The sequence below is a fragment of the Eumetopias jubatus genome, unplaced genomic scaffold (genome assembly GCF_037043125.1).
Source record: "Eumetopias jubatus isolate StellerSeaLion01/CBP00866 unplaced genomic scaffold, mEumJub1_p1.0 scaffold_13, whole genome shotgun sequence".
Taxonomy (NCBI): domain Eukaryota; kingdom Metazoa; phylum Chordata; class Mammalia; order Carnivora; family Otariidae; genus Eumetopias; species Eumetopias jubatus.
The window spans coordinates 57,958,346-57,977,135 of NW_028274819.1; the positions used below are offsets into that span (position 1 = coordinate 57,958,346).

The 18,790-nt window shown below is 39.1% G+C and overlaps 1 protein-coding gene across 2 annotated transcripts in view; it reads left to right on the plus strand.

Annotated features, from left to right (window-relative positions):
- Positions 1-18,790, plus strand: part of ACER3 (alkaline ceramidase 3) — a 161,240-nt gene that overhangs the window by 39,026 nt on the left and 103,424 nt on the right. Inside the window, exons 1-2 of one of the 2 annotated variants that reach the window (XM_088017444.1) lie at positions 6,124-6,193; positions 14,692-14,802. In XM_088017444.1, coding sequence (XP_087873570.1) covers positions 14,715-14,802 — 88 coding nt within the window. In that variant the 5' untranslated portion in view covers positions 6,124-6,193; positions 14,692-14,714. Of the gene's footprint in view, positions 1-6,123; positions 6,194-14,691; positions 14,803-18,790 lie in introns of those variants that run through there. The other variant, XM_028115953.2, reaches the window with a different exon arrangement.

Below are 18,790 nucleotides of genomic sequence, written 5' to 3' on the forward strand. Positions count from 1 at the left end.
GATATAAGAATTGCTACCCCAGCTTTCTTTTGAGGTCCATTGGCATGGAAGATGGATCTCCATCCCTTCACTTTCAGTCTGGATGTATCTTTAGGTTCAAAATGAGTCTCTTGTAGACAGCATATGGATGGGTCCTGTTTTTTATCCAATCTGCAACCCTGTGCCGTTTTATGGGAGCATTTAGGCCATTCACATTGAGAGTGATTATTGAAAGATAAGAATTAATTGTCATCATGTTGCCTGTGAAGACGTTTTTATAGATTGTCCCTATAAATTTCTGTTGTATATCACTCTTGGGGTCTTGCTCCTTTTATAGAACCCCCCTTAATATTTCTTGCAGGGCCGGCTTAGTGGTCACATATTCTTTCAGTTTCTTCCGGTCTTGGAAGCTCTGCATCTCTCTATCCATTCTGAATGACAGCCTTGCCAGATAAAGTATTCTTGGCTGCATGTTCTTCTCGTTTAGTACCCTGAATATGTCTTGCCAGGCCTTTCTGGCTTGCCAGGTCTCTGTGGATAGGTCTGACGTTATTCTGATGTTCCTCCCTCTGTATGTAAGGAATCTCTTTCCCCTAACTGCCCTTAAGATGGTTTCCTTGGTTCTAAGATTTGCAAGTTTTACTGTTAACATGCCAGGGTGTTGGCCTGTTTTCCTTGATCTTGGGAGGGGTCCTCTCTGCCTCTAGGACTCGAATGTTTGTTTCATTCCCCATAGTAGGGAAGTTCTCAGCTATGATTTGCTCAAATACATCTTCTAGTCCTCTCTCTCTCTCTCTCCACTCCCTCTGGGATTCCAATTATTCTGACATTGGAACACTTCATGGTGTCACTTATTTCTCTGATTCTATTTTCATGGATTCTGAGTTGTTTTTTCCTGGCCTCCTCTTTTCCCTTTTTATCTATTATATTGTCTTCCAGGTTGCTTATTCTTTCTTCTGCCTCACTTACCCTAGCTGTTAGATTATCTAGATTGGATTGGATCTCATTGATAGCATTTTTAAGTTCTGCCGGTTCAGCTTTCATTTCTGCCCTTAGAGAATGTTGCCATTAATTGATTTCTCCATTTCAGCCATTGTCTTCACAATTGCTAGCCTGCATTCCATCTCCCACATCTTGGTTATATCTGCATCCATTTGTAAATCTGCAGCATACCTCATAATCTCTGAGTCTTTCCTATTTTGGGGGTTCCTCCTCCTAGTCATTCTGTTGATGGGTGGTTGAGGGAATGTATAGAGTCCAAATTATTGGCCAGAACCCAAGCAAGATGCACCTGTTTCTAGGGACCTTAAGGTTGCTGGCCTCTTGTTTTCCCAGCCTGTCTTCTCGGGGAGGGTCCTGCCGTGCTGTTACTCAGGCAACCCTGTTTGGGCAGAGTTGCCCTGCCCCCTGTGGTGGGGGATGGGCTTACTGGGAATCAGTTTTTGGGGGCTTTTGTTCTCTGGCAGCTTTCCCTGGCAGCTTTCTGCTTTTCCGCGAGTCAGAGCAGAAGAGACCGTTTCCAACCCTCTGCCACAGAGCAGAGAGATCGCAGTCTGTTCTTCAGTGAGCTCTCCAGGCCACACTGTCTCCGTTTCTGTGTGTGCTGCTATAAACTACAGCATCCTGGGTTGTGTGCCCCTCCGCAGTGCCCCCAGCCCTGTCCCCAGGTCGCAGCACATCTCTGTCCTTTGTAACCGCCAGCCGCTTCCAGTTCGCACCCGCAACCCTGCCACTCCGGTGTCCGTCCCGGGGACTGCCCTAAAGCCCTTTCCCCTCTGCTACCCGGTCTGCGAGTCTGTGCCCCATCCCCAGCAAGCGAGGCTGTCTCTCACCGGAGGTGTAGGATCCCCACGGTCAGGCTCCCTCCCGCTGCCGTTTATCCTCCGATATCTGCCCGCGGAATCACAGCTCTCTGCTTCGTGCCTGGAAACCAACCACCTGTGATATTCTGTTTGTAGAGATCCAGATCTTCTTACATCTCAGGCTGATTTTGTGGGTGCTCAGAATGGTCTGGTAGATATCCAGCTCAATTCCGGGGACCAGTTGAAATGGGGTCCCTTACTCCTCCGCCATCTTTTCTTCTCCCCCCTATATAATTTTTTAAAAAGGTTTTATTTATTTATTTTAGAGAGCATGAGTCGGGGAAGGGGTAGAGGGTGAGGGAGAGAGAGAATTCCAAGCGGACTCCCACGCTGAGTGTTGAGCCTGACACAGGACTTGATCTCACAACCCCGAGATCATGATCTTAGCCAAAATCAAGAGTTGGTCGCCTGACCGGCTGAGCCACCTAGGCATGACCTCTTTGGTATAATTTTTAAAATATTAATAAGGACCTTCTTTGTACAAACATTGTGCTAGTACATTTAAGGGTAAGAACATTGACTATAAGTACAGGTAGACCTGGAATAAAATCTTGGCTCTGCTATTTGTTTACTGTGAGAACTTGGGTAAATTAAATAACCTCTTCCCTGGGGTGCCTGGGTGGCTCAGTTGGTTGAGTGTCTGCCTTCTGCTCAGATCATGATCCTGGAGGCCCGAGTCAGGCCCCCTGCTCAGCAGGGGGTCTGCTTCTCCCTCTGCCCCTCGCCCCAACTCGTGCTTGTCTCTGTCTCTCTTGCTCACTCTCTCAAATAAATAAATAAAATCTTAAAAAAAATAATCTCTTAGCCTGACTTTATTGTTTGCTTAATGGGGCAGTGTTTCACAAGGTTGTTGTGAGAAGCAAGTTAGCACATGTATAAAGTGAAGTCCAGTAGGTACTTAATTCGACAGTAGGCTTTAGTTCCTTTCTCTCTTTTCAGTATCTAGCTCAAATCTTATCACATCTATGAAACTATCCCCAACTGTTTTATTCCCTTTCCTAAAAGTTTCTTTAATTTATTTTATCAAAGTGATGTGTTAAAAGTGTAAAAATCCAGTACATTAAAAAATAAATAAAAATCCAGCTAGTGGTAGAAGAGTTGTAATAAAACCAAAAAGCAGTGCCTTTTCCTCTTTTCTCTCTACCCTCTAATTCTACTCTCCGGAGGCAAAACTTTTTTTAAAAACAGTTTTATTGAGGTATAGTTGACATACAACAGAATGTGCATACTTAAGGTGTACAAATAAAGGTTTGACATATATACACGTGAAACCATCACCACAGTCAAGGTATTGAACATACCCATCACCTCCAGGTTTTCTCATGTCCCTTTTGTAAGTCCTCCCTTTCCATCCCACTGTTGCCTCTACCTCATCTCTACCCCACAACCACTGTTCTACTTTCTGACACTATAGGTTAGTTTGTATTTTCTAGACTTTTATATGAACTGTTTTAATTCCGGTCTGCTAATTCTAACATATGTGTCTGTTCTGGATTGGTTTCACTGGATTATTTGTCTCATTATGGGTTATGTTTCTTCTTTGTATGCTTGGCAATCTTTTTTTTTTTTTTAAGATTTTTTTATTTGTTTTAAAGGGAGAGAGAGCGAGAGGAAGCAGGGGGGAGGGGCAGAGGGAGAAGGGGAGAGAATCCTTGAACAGACTCCCTGTTGAGCACTGAGCCTGGTATGAGGCGCAATTCCATGATCCCAAGACGATGACCTGAGCTGAAACCCAAGAGTTGGACGCCCAACCTACTGAGCCACCCATATGCTTGGTAATCTTTGATTGGATGCCAGAGGTTGTGTTTTTTACCTTGTTGGGTGCTGGATATTTTTGGTATACCAGAAATAGCCTTGAATTTTGTTCTAGGATTCAGTTAAGTTACTTGGAAATATATATATATTTTTTGGATTTTGTCTCTGGTTTTATTGAGATATAATTGAAACAGTTGACCCTTGAATAATATGGAGTTGAGGAACACCGATCTGCCCACGCAATCAAAAAGCCATATAGAACTTTTGACTCCCCCAGGATATAACTATTAGTAGCTTACTGTTGACTGGAGGCTTTACCAATAACATAAACAGTTGATTAGCACATATTTTCTGTGTTATATGTATTATATACTATATTTTTACAATACAGCAAGCCCCAGAAAAGAAAATATTAGTAAGAAACTCATAAGGAAAAGAAAATATTTACAGTACTGTATTATATTTATTGGACCTGTGCAGTTCAAACCTGTGTTGTTCAAGGGTCAGCTGTGTAATGTTATATAAGGTTAAGGTGTACAATGTGTTGATTTGATAAACATATATTGTAAAATGATTACCAGCATAGCATTGCATAATTACCTGTCATATAATTACCTGTCACATAATTACCATTTGTGTGTGTGTGTGTGTGTGTGTGTGTGTGTGTGTGTGTGTGTGGTGAGAACATTTAAGATGAACTTTCTTAGCAACTTTTAAGTATATCATATAGTATTATTAGCTGTAATCACCATGCTGTACATTAAATCTCCAGAACTTGTTAATCCTATAACTGGAAGTTTGTACACCTTGACCTGTATGTTCTCATTCTTCAGTTCCCCACCCCCAACCCTTGGTAACTACCCTTCTATTCTCTATTTCTCTGAGTTTGGCTTTTTTAGATTCCAAATATATATGATGTCACCTAGTATTTGGTATCAGGGTAATGCTGGATTCATGAATACAAGTTTGGAAGTATTCCCTTCTCTTCTATTTTTTGGGAACAGTTTGAGAAAGTTTGGTGTTAATCCTTTTAAATATTTAGAATTCAGCAAGGAAACTACTTGTTCTCAGCTTTTCTGTGTTGGGAGGGTTTTTTTTATTTTTAAAGATTTATTTATTTGAGAGAGCAAGAATGAGAGAGAGAGAAAGTACATGAGAGGGGGGAGCGTTAGAGGGAGAAGCAGGCTCCCTGCTGAGCAGGGAGCCCAATGCGGGACTCGATCCCAGGACTCCAGGATCATGACCTGAGCCGAAGGCAGTCGCTTAACCAACTGAGCCACCCAGGCGCCCCGGGAGGTTTTTGATTACTGATTCAATATCCTTACTTGTTATTGTTTGGTGGCTCAGACAGTTAAGCGTTTGCCTTCGGCTCAGGTCATGATTCCAGGGTCCTGGGATCGAGCCGCTCAGCGGGGAGTCTGCTTCTCCCTTTCCCTCTGCTGTTCCCCCTGCTTATGCTCTCTCTCTGTCAAAAATAAATTTAAAAAAAAATCTTTAAAAAAAATTTTCTTTTTCTTTCTGATTCAGTCTTGGTGGATTTTATATACCTAGGAATTTATCCGTTTCTTCTAGGTTTTCCAATTTGTTGGCATATAATTGTTATAGTAGTCTCTCATGATCCTTTTTGTTTCTGTGGTATTAGTTGTAATGTTCTCTCTTAGTTCTGATTTTATTTATTTGAATTCTCTTGCTTTTTTTCTGAGTTAGTGTAGCTGAAGGTTTATCAGTTTTTATCTTTTAAAAAGCCAGCTCTTCATTTCATTAATCTAATTCATTTATTTCCACTCTGATTTTTATTTCTTTCCTTCTCCTAACTTTGGGCTTACTTTTTTCCTAGTTCTTTGAGTTATAAAGTTAGGTTGTTTATCTGAAATCTTTCTTTTTTCTTTTTTTAAAGATTTATTTGAGAGAGAGAGAACATGCTCGTGGGGTGGTGGGGGGCAGAGGGAAAGGGAGAGAGAATCTCAAGCAGACTCCACTAAGCACGGATCCTGATGCTAGGCCCCATCCCACAACCCCAAGATCATGGCTGGAGCCAAAATCAAGAGTCTGACATTCAACTGACTGAGCCACCCAGGTGCCCCAACATCTTTCTTTTTTTAAAGATTTTTTACTTATTCATTTGAGACAGAAAGATACAGAGAGAAAGAGAGAACATAAGCAGGAGGAGAGGCAGAGGGAAAGAGAGAAGCAGACTCCTGACTGAGCAGAGAGCCCAACATGGGGTTTGATCCCAGGACCTGGAGATCATGACCTGAGCCAAAGGCAGATGCTTGACCATCTGAGCCACCCAGGCGCCCCTCTTTTTTTCTTAATACAGGTATTTATTGCTATAAACTTTCCTTTTAGAACTACTTTAGCTGTATCCTGTAAGTTTTGGTATATTGTGTTTCCATTTTCATTTATTTCAAGATTTTTTTTTTAAGGTTTTATTTATTTATTTGACAGAGACAGCAAGAGAGGGAACACAAGCAGGGTGAGTGGGAGAGGGAGAAGCAGGCTCCCCGCTGAGCAGGGAGCCCGATGTGAGGACCATCCCAGGACCCTGGGATCATTACCTGAGCTGAAGGCAGATGCTCAACGACTGAGCCACCCAGGTGCCCTATTTCAAGATATTTTTAAATGTACCTTTTGATTTCTTCTTTGCTCCATTGGTTGTTCAGGAATATGTTGTTTAATTTACACATATTTGTGAATTTCTAGTTTTCCTCCATGTTAGTTGATTTCTAGTTTTATACTACTGGGGTCAGAGAAGATACTTTGTATGATTTCAGTTTTAAAATTTTTACTAAGATGTTTTGTGACATGTGATCTATTCTGGAGAATGTGTATTCTGCTGCTCTTGGTTGGATGGAATGTTCTATATATGTCTGTTAGGTCCTTTTGGTGTCAAGCGTAGTTTAAGTCCAACTTTTCTGTATTAGTTTTCTGTCTGGGTATACTATTCATTCATTCATTGTTAAAAGTGGCATATTGAAGTCTCCTACTATTAATTGTATTGTGTATTTCTCCCTTCAGATCAGTTAGTATTTCTTAATATATTTAGGTGCTTTGATGTTGGTTGCATACATATTTACAGTTATTATATCCTCTTGATGAATTAAGCCTTTGTTATTACATAATGATCTTCTTTGTCTTTTGTTACTGTTTTTTGTTTTGTTTTGTTTTTTGTTTTTTTATTTATTTGACAGAGAGAGAGAGCACATGCAGGGGGAGCAACAGGCAGAGGGAGAGGGAGAAGCAGGCTCCCTGTTAAGCAGGGAGCCTGATGTGGGGCTCAATCCCAGGACCCTGGGATTATGACCTGAGCGAAAGTCAGCCTCTTAACTGACTGGGCCACCCAGGCGCCTCATGTCTTTTGTTACAGTTTTTATCTTAAAGTCTATTTTGTCTGAGTATAGCTACCCCTGCTCTCTTTTGTTTTCCTTTGCTTGGAATATCTTTTTCCATACTGTCACTTTGAGCATATGCATGTCCTTAAAGCTGAAGTGAATCTGTTGTAGCCAGCAAGCATATAGTCAGGTCTTGTTTTTTATCCAGCCAGCCACTTTGTGCCTTTTAATTGCAGAATTTAATCCATTTACATTTAGAGTAATTGTTGATAGTTGATAGTTGAGGACTTACTAATGCCATCTTAATTGTTTTCTGGCTGTTACATAGTTCCCTTATTCCTTTCTTCCTCTTGTTGCCTTATTTTGTGAATTGATTTTCTATAGTTATATGCTTTGATTCCCTCCTCTTTATTTTTCTGTAGGTTTTTGCTTTGTGATTACCATGAGGCTTACATAAGACAACTTAGAGATATAATAGTCTTTTTTCCCCGCTAACAACTTCTCTTACTAAAACTCTACCCTTTTATTCTCCTCCTCGTAAGTTTTTGATATAACAATTTACCTGTTTTTATTGTCTATTCATTAATAAATTATTGTAGTTAGGTTTTTTAATTTTGTTTTAATTACAGCATGGCTAACATACAGTGTTATATTAGTTCCAGTTGTACATTGTAGTAATTCAACAATTCTGTACATTACTCAGTGCCCATTATGATAAATACACTCCTAATCCCCATCCCCTATTTAACCCATTCCTCCCCAACCTCCCCTCTGGTAACCATCAGTTTGTTCTCTATTGTTAGAAGTCTGTTTCTTGGTTTCTCTCTCTTTCTCTTTTTTTCTTTTGCTCATTTGTTTTGTTTCTTAAATTACACATATGAGTGAAATCATATGGTATTTGTCTTTCTCTGACTGGCTTATTTGGCTTAGCATTATACTCTAGATCATCCGTGTTGTTGCAAATGGCAAGATTTAATTCTTTGTTATGGCTGAAAAATATTCCATTATGTATATATATGCTACATCTTCATTCATCTATGGATGGACACTTGGGCTGCTTCCATAATTTGGCTATTGTTAATTATGCTGTAATAAACATAGGGTGCATATATCCCTTCAAATTAGTGTTTTCATATTCTTTTTAAAAATTTTTTAAAAATTATTATTTTTTAATATTTATTTATTTGACAGAGAGAGCAGGGGGAGCAACAGGCAGAGGAGAGAAGCAGGCTCCCCACTGAGCAGAGAGCCTGACGCGGGGCTCGATCCCATTACCCTGGGATCGTGACTTGAGCCGAAGGCAGACGCTTAACCAGCTGAGCCACCCAGGCGCCCCAGTGTTTTCATATTCTTTGGGTAAATTCCCAGTAATGCAATGACTGGATCGTAAGGTAGTTCTATTTTTAACTTTTTGAGGGCCGTCCATACTGTTTTCCATAGTGGCTGCACTAGTTTGCATTCCCACCAGCAGTACATGAATGTTCCTTTTTCTCCACATCCTTGCCAACACCTGTTGTTTCTTGTGTTGATTTTAGCCATTCTGACAGGTGTGAGGTGATACCTCATTGTGGTTTTGATTTGCATTTCCCTGAGGATGAGTGGTGTTGAGCATCTTTTCATGTGTCTGTTGGCCATCTGCATGTCTCTTTTGGAGAAATGTCTGTTCATATTTTCTGCCCATTTTTTAATTGGATTATTTGGTTTCTTGGGTGGTGTATCAGTCCTTTTTATATTTGAGATACTAACTCTTTATTGGATATGTCATTTGCAGCTATAGTTGTTTTTTTGTTTTTTTGCAGCTATAATTATTTTGAATACTTTTGTCCTTTCACCTTTAGAGGTGATAGAGGTAAGTGATTAATATACCATTATATTACAGTATTAGAGTATTCAGATTTGGACCATATGCTTACCTTCACCAGTGTGTTGTATATTTTTATATATATTCATGTTACTAATTAGCATTATTTCATTTCAGCTTGGAGATCTTTCTTGTTTTTGTTTTGTTTTGTTTTTAGAGATTGAGAGAGCACGAGCAGGGGAGGGGAGAGGCAGAGGGTGAGAAAGAAAGAGAGACTGAATCCCAGGCAGGCTCCATGCTCAGGACAGAGCCCAATGCTGGGCTTGATTTCGTGACCCTGAGATTATGACCTGAGTCAAAATCAAGAGTCGGTCGCTTAACTGACTGAGCCACCTAGGTGCCCTGATCTTGCTTTTGTTTTTTTTTTTTTTTAAGACTTTATTTATTTGAGAGAGAGAGAGAGCACAAGCACAATTGCGGGAAGTGGGGGAGGGAGAAGCAGACTCCCTACTAAGCAGGGATCTCAATGCAGGGCTTGATCCCAGAACCCTGGGATCATGACCTGAGCCGAAGGCAGTCACTTAACCAATTGAACCACCCAGGCGCTCCCCTGATCTTGTTTTCTAATAAGCGTTTATAGCTATAAATTTCGCTTTAGTGCTGCTTTTGTTGTATTCCATGAATTTTGGGATGTTGTGTTTATTTTAATTCATCTCTAAGTATTTTCTACTTTCTCTTGTGATTTCCTCTTTGATCCGTTGCTTGTTTAAGAATATGGTGTTTATCAAAACAGTATGGTACTGGCACAAAAACAGATACATTGATTAATGGAACAGAATAGAAGAGAGCCCAGAAAGAAACCCTTGCTTATATGGTCAACTAATCTCCAACAAGGGGGCAAGAATATATAATGGGAAAAAGACAACCCATGTTGGGTTGGTGCTGGGAAAACTGGGTAGCTGCATGCAAAGGAATGAAACTGGACCACTTTCTTATACCATACACAGAAATAAGCTCAAAATGGATTAAAGACCTAAATGTAAGAACTGAAATCATAAAACTTCTAGAAGAAAACATAGGCAGTAATTTCTTTGACATCACCCTTAGCAACATTTTTCTAGATATGTCTCCTCAGGCAAGGGAAACAAAAACAAAAATAAACTTTTGGGACTACATTAAAATGAAAAGCTTTTGCACAGTGAAGGAAACCATCAACAAAATGAAAAGGCAAGAGTGACTAGAATTAATAAGACGAGAAATAAAAAGTGTTGGCGAGGATGTGGAGAAGAGGGAACCCTCGTACACTGTTGGTGGGAATGTAAATTGGTGTAGCCACTATGGAAAACAGCATGGAGGTTCCTCAGAAAGTTAGAGAAATTGGGGCACCTGGCTGGCTTAATAGGTAGAGCATGCAACTCTTGATTTCAAGGTTGTGAGGATGTAGAGATTACTTAAAAAAATACCCCCAAATTAAAAAATATATTAAAACATAGTAATATTATATGATCCAGTAATCCCACTACTGGGCATTTACCCAAAGAAAATGACAACACTAATTTGAAAAGATACATGCACTTCTGTGTTTATCACAGCATTATTAACAACAGCCACAAGATGGAAGTAGCCCAAGTGTCCATCCATAGATGAATGGATAAAGAAGATATATAAAATGGAATATTGGTTGGCCATAAAAACGAATGTTATCTTGCCATTTGTGACAACATGGATGGGCCTAGATAGTATTAGGCTAAATGAAATAAATTAGAGAAACACAGATACCATATGATTTCACTTATGTGGAATCTAAAAAACAAAACAAACAGTAAAAAGAGATCCATAAATACAGAGAACAAACTATGGTTGCCATGGAGAATGGGCAAAGTGGGTGAAGTAGGAGATAGAGACTTCCAGTTATGGAATGAATAAGTTTTGGGGATGAAAGTTACAGCATAGGAAATAGTATTGTAATTAGCATTGTATGGTGACAAATGGTGGTGGGTATACTTGTAGTGAGCACAGCATAATGTATAGACTTGTCAAACACTGTTATACACCTGAAATTGGTGGAACATTATGTATCAACTGTAATTTAAAAAGGAGCTGACATAGGGGTACCTGGGTAGATCAGTTGTTTAAGCTTCTGACTCTTGATATCGGCTCAGGTCATGATCTCAGGGTCATGAGATTGAGCTGCGCATCAGGCTCCGGGCTCAGTGGGGAGTCTGCTTAGGATTCTTTCTCTCTCCCTCTGCCCCTTCTCCCAATGTCCAACCCCTCCACCCCCACTCACCCTCTCCCTTCCTTTCTCAATTAAAAAAAGGGGGGGAGCTGACATAAGATATTAACTTCATGTTTATACTTCTCTTTGCATCTTAACATTATTAAAATAAAAAATGAAATCATTCTTTATTAAAACATTTGTATTAATTTAGATTTATCATTCATGTAATAGCATTAAATTTACCAAAGATGTGTAATGTATCAAAGACCAGGCATTTGTGTTTCAGTTTCAGGATGGTATCAGGCTTTGTATTGACAGAGAAGAGACTGTTAGCATTTTTTTTTTTTTAAAGATTTTATTTATTTATTTGACAGAGGGAGACACAGCCAGAGAAGGAACACAAGCAGAAGGAGTGGGAGAGGAAGAAGCAGACTCCCGCTGAGCAGGGAGCCCGATGTGGGGCTCGATCCCAGGACCCTGGGACCATGACCTGAGCCGAAGGCAGACGCTTAACGACTGAGCCACCCAGGTGCCCCGAGACTGTTAGCATTTTTAATTCAAATGAAATAAGGTGCACTGATAAAGGACATATTTTGCATCAGTTAGGATTAGGTTTGGCTGTAACAAATATGTGAAAATTAGTGCCTTAAAGAAGATGTAGATTTATTTCAGTCTGAAGAGAGGTAGTTCGGGGTTTGGATGGCAGCTCTTTGGTATCAGGGACACAAGCTTCTCTCATTTTGTTGCTTAGCCATTTTCGGTGTAGGGGCCCAGGGCAGGCTGCCCAAGATGGGCCATCTTGGTATAAAGATTATTTTGAGTTAAAAGTAATTAACTCAAATTGGGTGGCTCATTCAGTTAAGTGTCGGACTCTTGATTTCAGCCCAGGTCATGATCTTTGGATCCTGAGATCGAGCCCTGTGTTGGGCTCTACACTCATCTGGGAGTCTGCTTGGATTCTCTTTCTTCCTCTCCTTCTGCCCCGCTACTAAAATAAATAATAAATTTTTTAAAAAGTAATTAAACACAGCAGATACAGAAAAAGCTCTCTGTCCTGGCGCCTGGGTGGCTCAGATGGTTAAGCATCTGCCTTCAGCTCAGGTCATGATCCCAGGGTCCTGGGATGGAGCCCCACATCGGGCTCCTGGCTCAGCGGGAAGCCTGCTTCTCCCTCTCCCTCTGCCTCTCTCCCTGCTCATGTGCTCTCGCTCTCTCTCTCTATATCTCTCTGTCTCAAATGAATAAATAAAATCTTTAAAAAAAAAAACAAGAAAACTCTGTCTCCCCAAAATTCCCTAAATTTACATTGGGAAGGAGAGTCTATAACAGGAAGAGAGCTATTAAGAGAGACTTCCCTTTACCTTCATAACTGATCTGCATAATAGGGCAACCTTGTTTTTCCAAACAACTCCTTTCACCTTCTTGTTGGTGGTCTTTCTCCCCACAGAGAACACAGAGAACAGCGTTCTCTGACTGTACCCCTCTCCTTTGATCATATAAGCTTCATGTTGCCTCATTGTCTTTGGAAATTCATGTCTGTGTGGATTCTCCATACATGTAACTGTTAAATTTGTTTTTCTTCTATAAATTTGTCCCATGTGAATTTGATTTTTTTTTTTTTTTAATGAGAGCATGAGTATGGGGAGGGTCAAAGGGAGAGGGAGAGAAAAAGCATCTTTTTTTTTTTAAAGATGTTATTTATTTATTTGACAGAGAGAGACACAGTGAGAGAGGGAACACAAGCAAGGGGAGTGGGAGAGGGAGAAGCAGGCTTTCCCTGGAGTAGGGAGCCCGATGTGGGGCTCAATCCCAGGACCCCGGGATCATGACCTGAGCCAAAGGCAGACGCCCATCCAACTGAGCCACCCACGTGCCCCGAGAGAAAGAATCTTAAGCAGACTCTGTGCTGAGCATGGAACCCTACACAGGGCTTGATCCCATGACCCTGAGATCATGACCTGAGTGGAAATCAAGAGTTGGATTCTTAACTGACTGAGCCACCCAGGCGCCTCTGTCAATTTGATTCTAAGTCCACTTAGAAGGACCATAGGGCAGAGGAAGGTCTTCCTCCCTGACATGGGCTTAGATTCCCAGTGTCCCCTCAGAGACCAAGATGGCTTTAGCTGTTGGGGCCACATTTCCTATAGCAGAAAAGGGGAAGCAGAGACCTCTATTTTTCTTGAAAGTACCATGGCAGACTTCCATTTATCTTGAACTCCAAGTCTCATGGCCATTCCAAGCTGCAAAAAGTTCTTGGAAATGTAGTTTTCTTAGCTAAGTAGCAATGTATTCAGGTTAAACATTGGGATTCTTTTATTAAGAAAAAAGGGAGAGTGATATTGGGAAGGCACATAGCCCCCAAAAAGAAAGGAAAGAAAAGAACATGTCATTTAATTGCCACAGACTTGTGAATTTTTGTTTTTGTTTGGTTATTTATTTGTAACTTCATTTTGTTGTGGTTGGAGGAGGTATTTTTTATGTTATCTATCTTTTTAAGTCTGTTGAGAACTTGTAGTCTAACATATGGTCTGTCCAAATGTTCCATGTGTATTTGAGAAGAATGTATATGCTATATGGTAGAGTGTTCTGTATATGTCCATTAATTGATACTTCTGTTGAAAATCCTGTGTTGAAAATCATTCATTTGGAATTTGGATGTTTTGTGCTACTTTATTCTACCCAGAATCTATTTGTAAAATAGTTTATCCATTTCTTTCCCCATTTTACTACTTATTTCTGCTTTTGGGTGTTTATTATTTCTTTGCTTTTCATGTTTGAGGCTTGTTTTGTTTTTGTAAAGAGAGAAACAAAAATCAGATGAAGATCCATTGCTAGAAACAAGAAATTAAATATATTACCGCAAAATGAAATTTCAAAAAGACATGCAAAATGCATACCCCAATTTGTTGCTATTTGATTCAACAGACAAAAGTAACACAATTCTATATTTTGTCTTGTCATTAGTGTATCCGTGGACCGTTCTTTCAGTCTGAATGGCTACCTTCTCCAACTCATTTTTTGCTGTATCTTTGAGGTTCTTTTTGAGATACTTTTTCTTTTTATCTTTAGAATTACCTTAAAGGGGCACCTGGGTGGCTCAGTTGGTTAAGCATCTGCCTTCAGCTCAGGTCATGATCCCGGGGTCCTGGGATCGATCCCTACATTGGGCTCTCATCTTCTCCCTCTGCCTCTGCAGCTCCCCCTGCTTGTTCTCTCTCATGCTCTCTCTCTGTCAAATAAATAAATAAGATCTTTAAAAAAAAAAAAAAAGAATTTTCTTTAGTGGATGTTCTGATTGAAAAATCTTAGTTTTGGGACACCTGCATGGCTCAGTTAGTTAATTGTTTGCCTTCAGCTCAAGTCATGATCCCAAGGTCCTGGAATCGAATGCTGCATCAGGCTCCTTGCTCAGTTGGGAGTCTGCTTCTCTCTCTGCTTGCTGCTCCCCCCACCATTTGTGCTTGCTTATTCTCTCTCTCTCTCTGACAAATAGATAAATGAAATCTTAAAAAAAAAATCTTAGTTTCACTTGTCGAAAGTTATCTTTATTTTAATTGGATCGTTTTACAGGATTTTTTTTTTTTGAGTAGGGAATTATTTTCCTTTAGCACCTTGTAAATATGTTTCCACCGTCTTTCTTGGAAGTCACCTATTTAATTTTTATTAAGGGCCAAGTTCATGTGTTTTTATTTAAAGTGGTATTGACTAATATAATTATTTTCTTGTGTTCTTCTCCTATAGGGAATACAGTGAGTAACCTGATTATGATTATACCTCCAATTTTTGGTGCAATTCAGAGTGTTAGAGATGGACTGGAAAAGCGGTACATTGCTTCTTATTTAGCACTCACAGGTATGTGTAACACTTCATCTAAAAATGTGTACAGTATTCGGATGGGTTATTTTTCTCATTCATACCTAAAATTGGTTCTTAATTTTGTGTTGTTTATTACACAACTTGAACATATTCTGAAACTTCTGATTTAAAACTCCAGTAAATTGAACTACATTTTGAATACAGGTTTTTAAAATTCATTATTTCAAGCATACAGAAAAGAATAGAGATAATATAACAAATATACCCATGTGTCTTACCACTCAGCTTTGTCAGATGTTAGTACTTTGCAATATATATTGTTTCAGATTTTTTTCTTTTTTAAGGAAATAAATTACTATGGATAAAATTGAAGCTACATTTGTATTCCTGCCTGATTTTATTCCCCTCATCCTCCCAGCTCATCCTCCTAGAGTTAACTTCTATACTTAATTTGATTATAATTTTCTCAGATGTTTTTGTATTTATACTACATATATATGTATAATTAAAAGTATATATAATATGGTTTGCATATTTTCAAACTTTTTTAAAGGATATTGTACTGTATCTAACCTTTTGCAACTTACTCATATTCCTCTACCTTGTCTGTGGAGCAGGGGCTGTGTCTTGGTCATCTTTGTATCCCTATTGACTGGCAATTTAGTGGTCTGCAGTAAGTGTTGGATGGATGGATAAATGAACTTTACGAGAGCAGAAGATGGGAAAATCTCCCTGTCATGTTCTTGCATTATCATCATAACAAGAAAAATAACAAAGTTGATTCTAGTTTGTTTCTTTTCTGTATAACCTTCTAAACACAATTTCTTGTTTTAGCCCAAAGTATTATTTATATATAGGTAGAAAGGACTTTTTTTTTTTTGATTTTTCATTTATTTATTTGACAGAGAGAGAGAGATGGCAAGAGAGGGAACACAAGCAGGAGGAGTGGGAGAGGGAGAAGCAGGCCTCCCACTGAGCAGGGAGCCCAATGTGGGGCTTGATCCCAGGACCTTGGGATCATGACCTGAGCCAAAGGCAGACGCTTAAATGACTGAGCCACCCAGCACCCTAGAAAGGACTTTTAATTACTACAAATCAATAAGCTATAATGTGTCATATCAGATGTTGCAACGTGTCATATCAGATTCTACTGTAATTAATCATTAGATATGAGAGACTTCAGTTTTGGAATCCATTTCTCATATCCATGACATTTTAAGAAAGTTATTTGTTTTAAGAAAGTTACTTCAAAAGGAAGACTTACCTACAAACTTAGCTCTTTGCCTTATTACCTGGAATTTTTTTTTTAAAGATTTATTTATTTTTGGAGAGAGTGTAAGTGGGTAGGGGCAGAGGGAGAGAGATTCTAATGCAGACTCCATGCTGAGCATCATGACCTGAGCCAAAACCAAGAGCTGGAGGCTTAACCGACTACACCACCTAGGTGCCCCTATTTCCAGAGATGTTTTAAGAATGTTTATGAAATACTGACAAATCACAATCAGTAATAACAATAAGAATAAAAAGATTTAAGGGACTTCCTGGTTGCCCTAGGATAATAGTGTCCTCCTAAATTAGAATTTGTCCACTATCCTCCCAGAAAACCATACAGATTAAGAAAGAAAATACATAGTACCACACTTATTCAATACTTTCAGCCTTACTGTGAGAGAAAGAATACTATGAACTTCAAATCATTTTTAAATAAGTAAAAACACCAATTTCCAACAGAACTATCTTTGATGTTTTAGAGTTGGGGAAGTTTGAAAAACTGCATGAAAAAGAGGAGAGGGGTTGAGAACCTAAGTCTGAAAAAAAAAATAAAGCTTCACATTAAATGCAAAATTTCTGAAAGCAGTCTAAGATCTGGTAGATTACAGTACTGGCTGGAGGTAAAGGACTTAAAAGTGTGTAAGACCTAAGATGGCATTTTTGGAAAGGTACCACTTCTGGAAAAGAGATAAATAGAAAGGGGGTGGGACTGGGGCGCCTGGGTGGCTCAGTTGGTTAAGTGTCTGACTCTTGATTTTGGCTCAGGTCATGATCTCAGGGTCCTGGGATTTGAGCCCTGCGTCAGACTCTGTGCTGAATGTGGAGCCTGTTTGGGATTCTCTCTTTCCTTCTCTCTTTCTTAAAAAAAAAAAAAAAAGTATTTCAAAAAAGAAAGGGGGAGGGACCTTTTGGAGATATGTCAGTGAAGGAAGCTAGAGGGAGGAATTAAGATCCTTTGGAAACAAAGGAACTATAAAACTTAACAGACCTTTCCCCTTCACTCCCTCTATCACCCAAGTAAGTAAGTATATATGAAAAAGGGCACTGAACCTCACTATTCTGACAGAAGGGAGCAGTCTTGAGCTAGGAATTTTTAAGCCCCCCAAAGTCTTTACTCCTGCAAAATGGACCATATAAAATTACTGTAAAAAGACAACAAAATGAAAATCAAAATTTTTTGGCTCATGGCATCCTTCCCTGACAACTAGTTATAAAGCGGAAGGAAACTGTAGCATAAAACTCCTAGCTAAATTAACGAGGCTCAAAGAAATTAATCAAAATTTAGAAACAAATAACACCCCCTTCTTCTAAAAGAAATAGAATTGATTAAACTTAGGAAAGATATTGAGGCTGAATTACAATCTGTTGAATATTTAATAAGGGCTACTTAAGAAGGCAGAGAAATAAGCAAAAGAATGAAAATGAGATTTAAGAAAGGGCCAGAGAGAAAGTGATTGAAATGGAAGAGAGGCAGAGAAGACCTCATAAACATATAATTGGAGTCCCTGGAGAAGAAAAACAAAACAGTGGGGGTGCCTGGGTGGCTCAGTTGTTAAGCATCTGCCTTCAGCTCAGGTCATGAGCTCAGGGTCTTGGGATTGAGCCCCATAGAGCCCCATGTCGGGCTCCCTGCTCAGCAGGAAGCCTGCTTCTCCCTCTCCCACTCTCCCTGCTTGTGTTCCCTCTCTCACTGTCTCTCTCTCTCTCTGGTCAAATGAATAAATAAAATCTTAAAAAAAAAACAGTGAAACAGAATTTACATTTAAAATTATAATTCAAAAAACTTTTTAGAAATGAAAGAAAGAAATGAATCTGTATTGAAAGGTCCATCTTTGCCTCTTAAAACTGACTTGGAATAGTTAACTCTGAAACATAGCCTTGTAAAACTACTGGATTTTAAAAATGAAAAAAAAAATTCTTAAAGCTCTAATGAAAAAGGCCCAGTTACTGACTAGGGCAAATAAATTAGGCCAGCATTTGACCTCATCAGCAAAACACAGAAAGGCACCAGTGGAACAGCAGTTTTAGTGTCAGCCATAGATTTTCTATTCTAATCAAGTTGTTTTTCAGATAATCTAGGTTATAGAAAGACAGTTTTAAACATGCAAGACTCCTTCCTCATGAATTTGTGAACACTATACTAATTTAGTAGCTACTAGCCACATGTGGCAATTTAAATTTAAATTAATTAAAATTAAATAAAATGTAAAATTCAATTCCTCTGTCACACTAGCCACATTTCAACTGCTCAATACTCATAATGTGGCTTGTAGCTACCCTATTAGGCAATGCAGATAGAGAACATGTCCATTATCACAGAAAGTTCTGCTGACTACATTATACTAGAGAATGATGTTCATCCAACTAAGACAAGACTGGGAAAACTTTGGCAAAATGTCTGATGGTGAGCCTTTAATATATTTAACTATAGATCTAAGGCTAATACAGGTGGGATAGGGTTGAAGGATAATATATGGACACATTATATGGTGTAATAAGTAGAAAGAATGAAGTTTTTTTAAATGAGAGAAGGAAAGGGCAAAGTAGAATAAGTTCATTGACTGTTGCCTAGGTAATAAGTTGAGCACTAAAGAATATGATTTAAAAGTAACAAATTGGATTGTAAAAGGTCAAGTAAGAAAATAAAGTGGAATCAGAGTACTATAAACCGCGTAAGTGCAAAAGAAACCCTTAGAACAAAAAAAATGCCTTTTCTACATACCAAAAGAAGTTTTTTAAAGAGCAAAAAAGA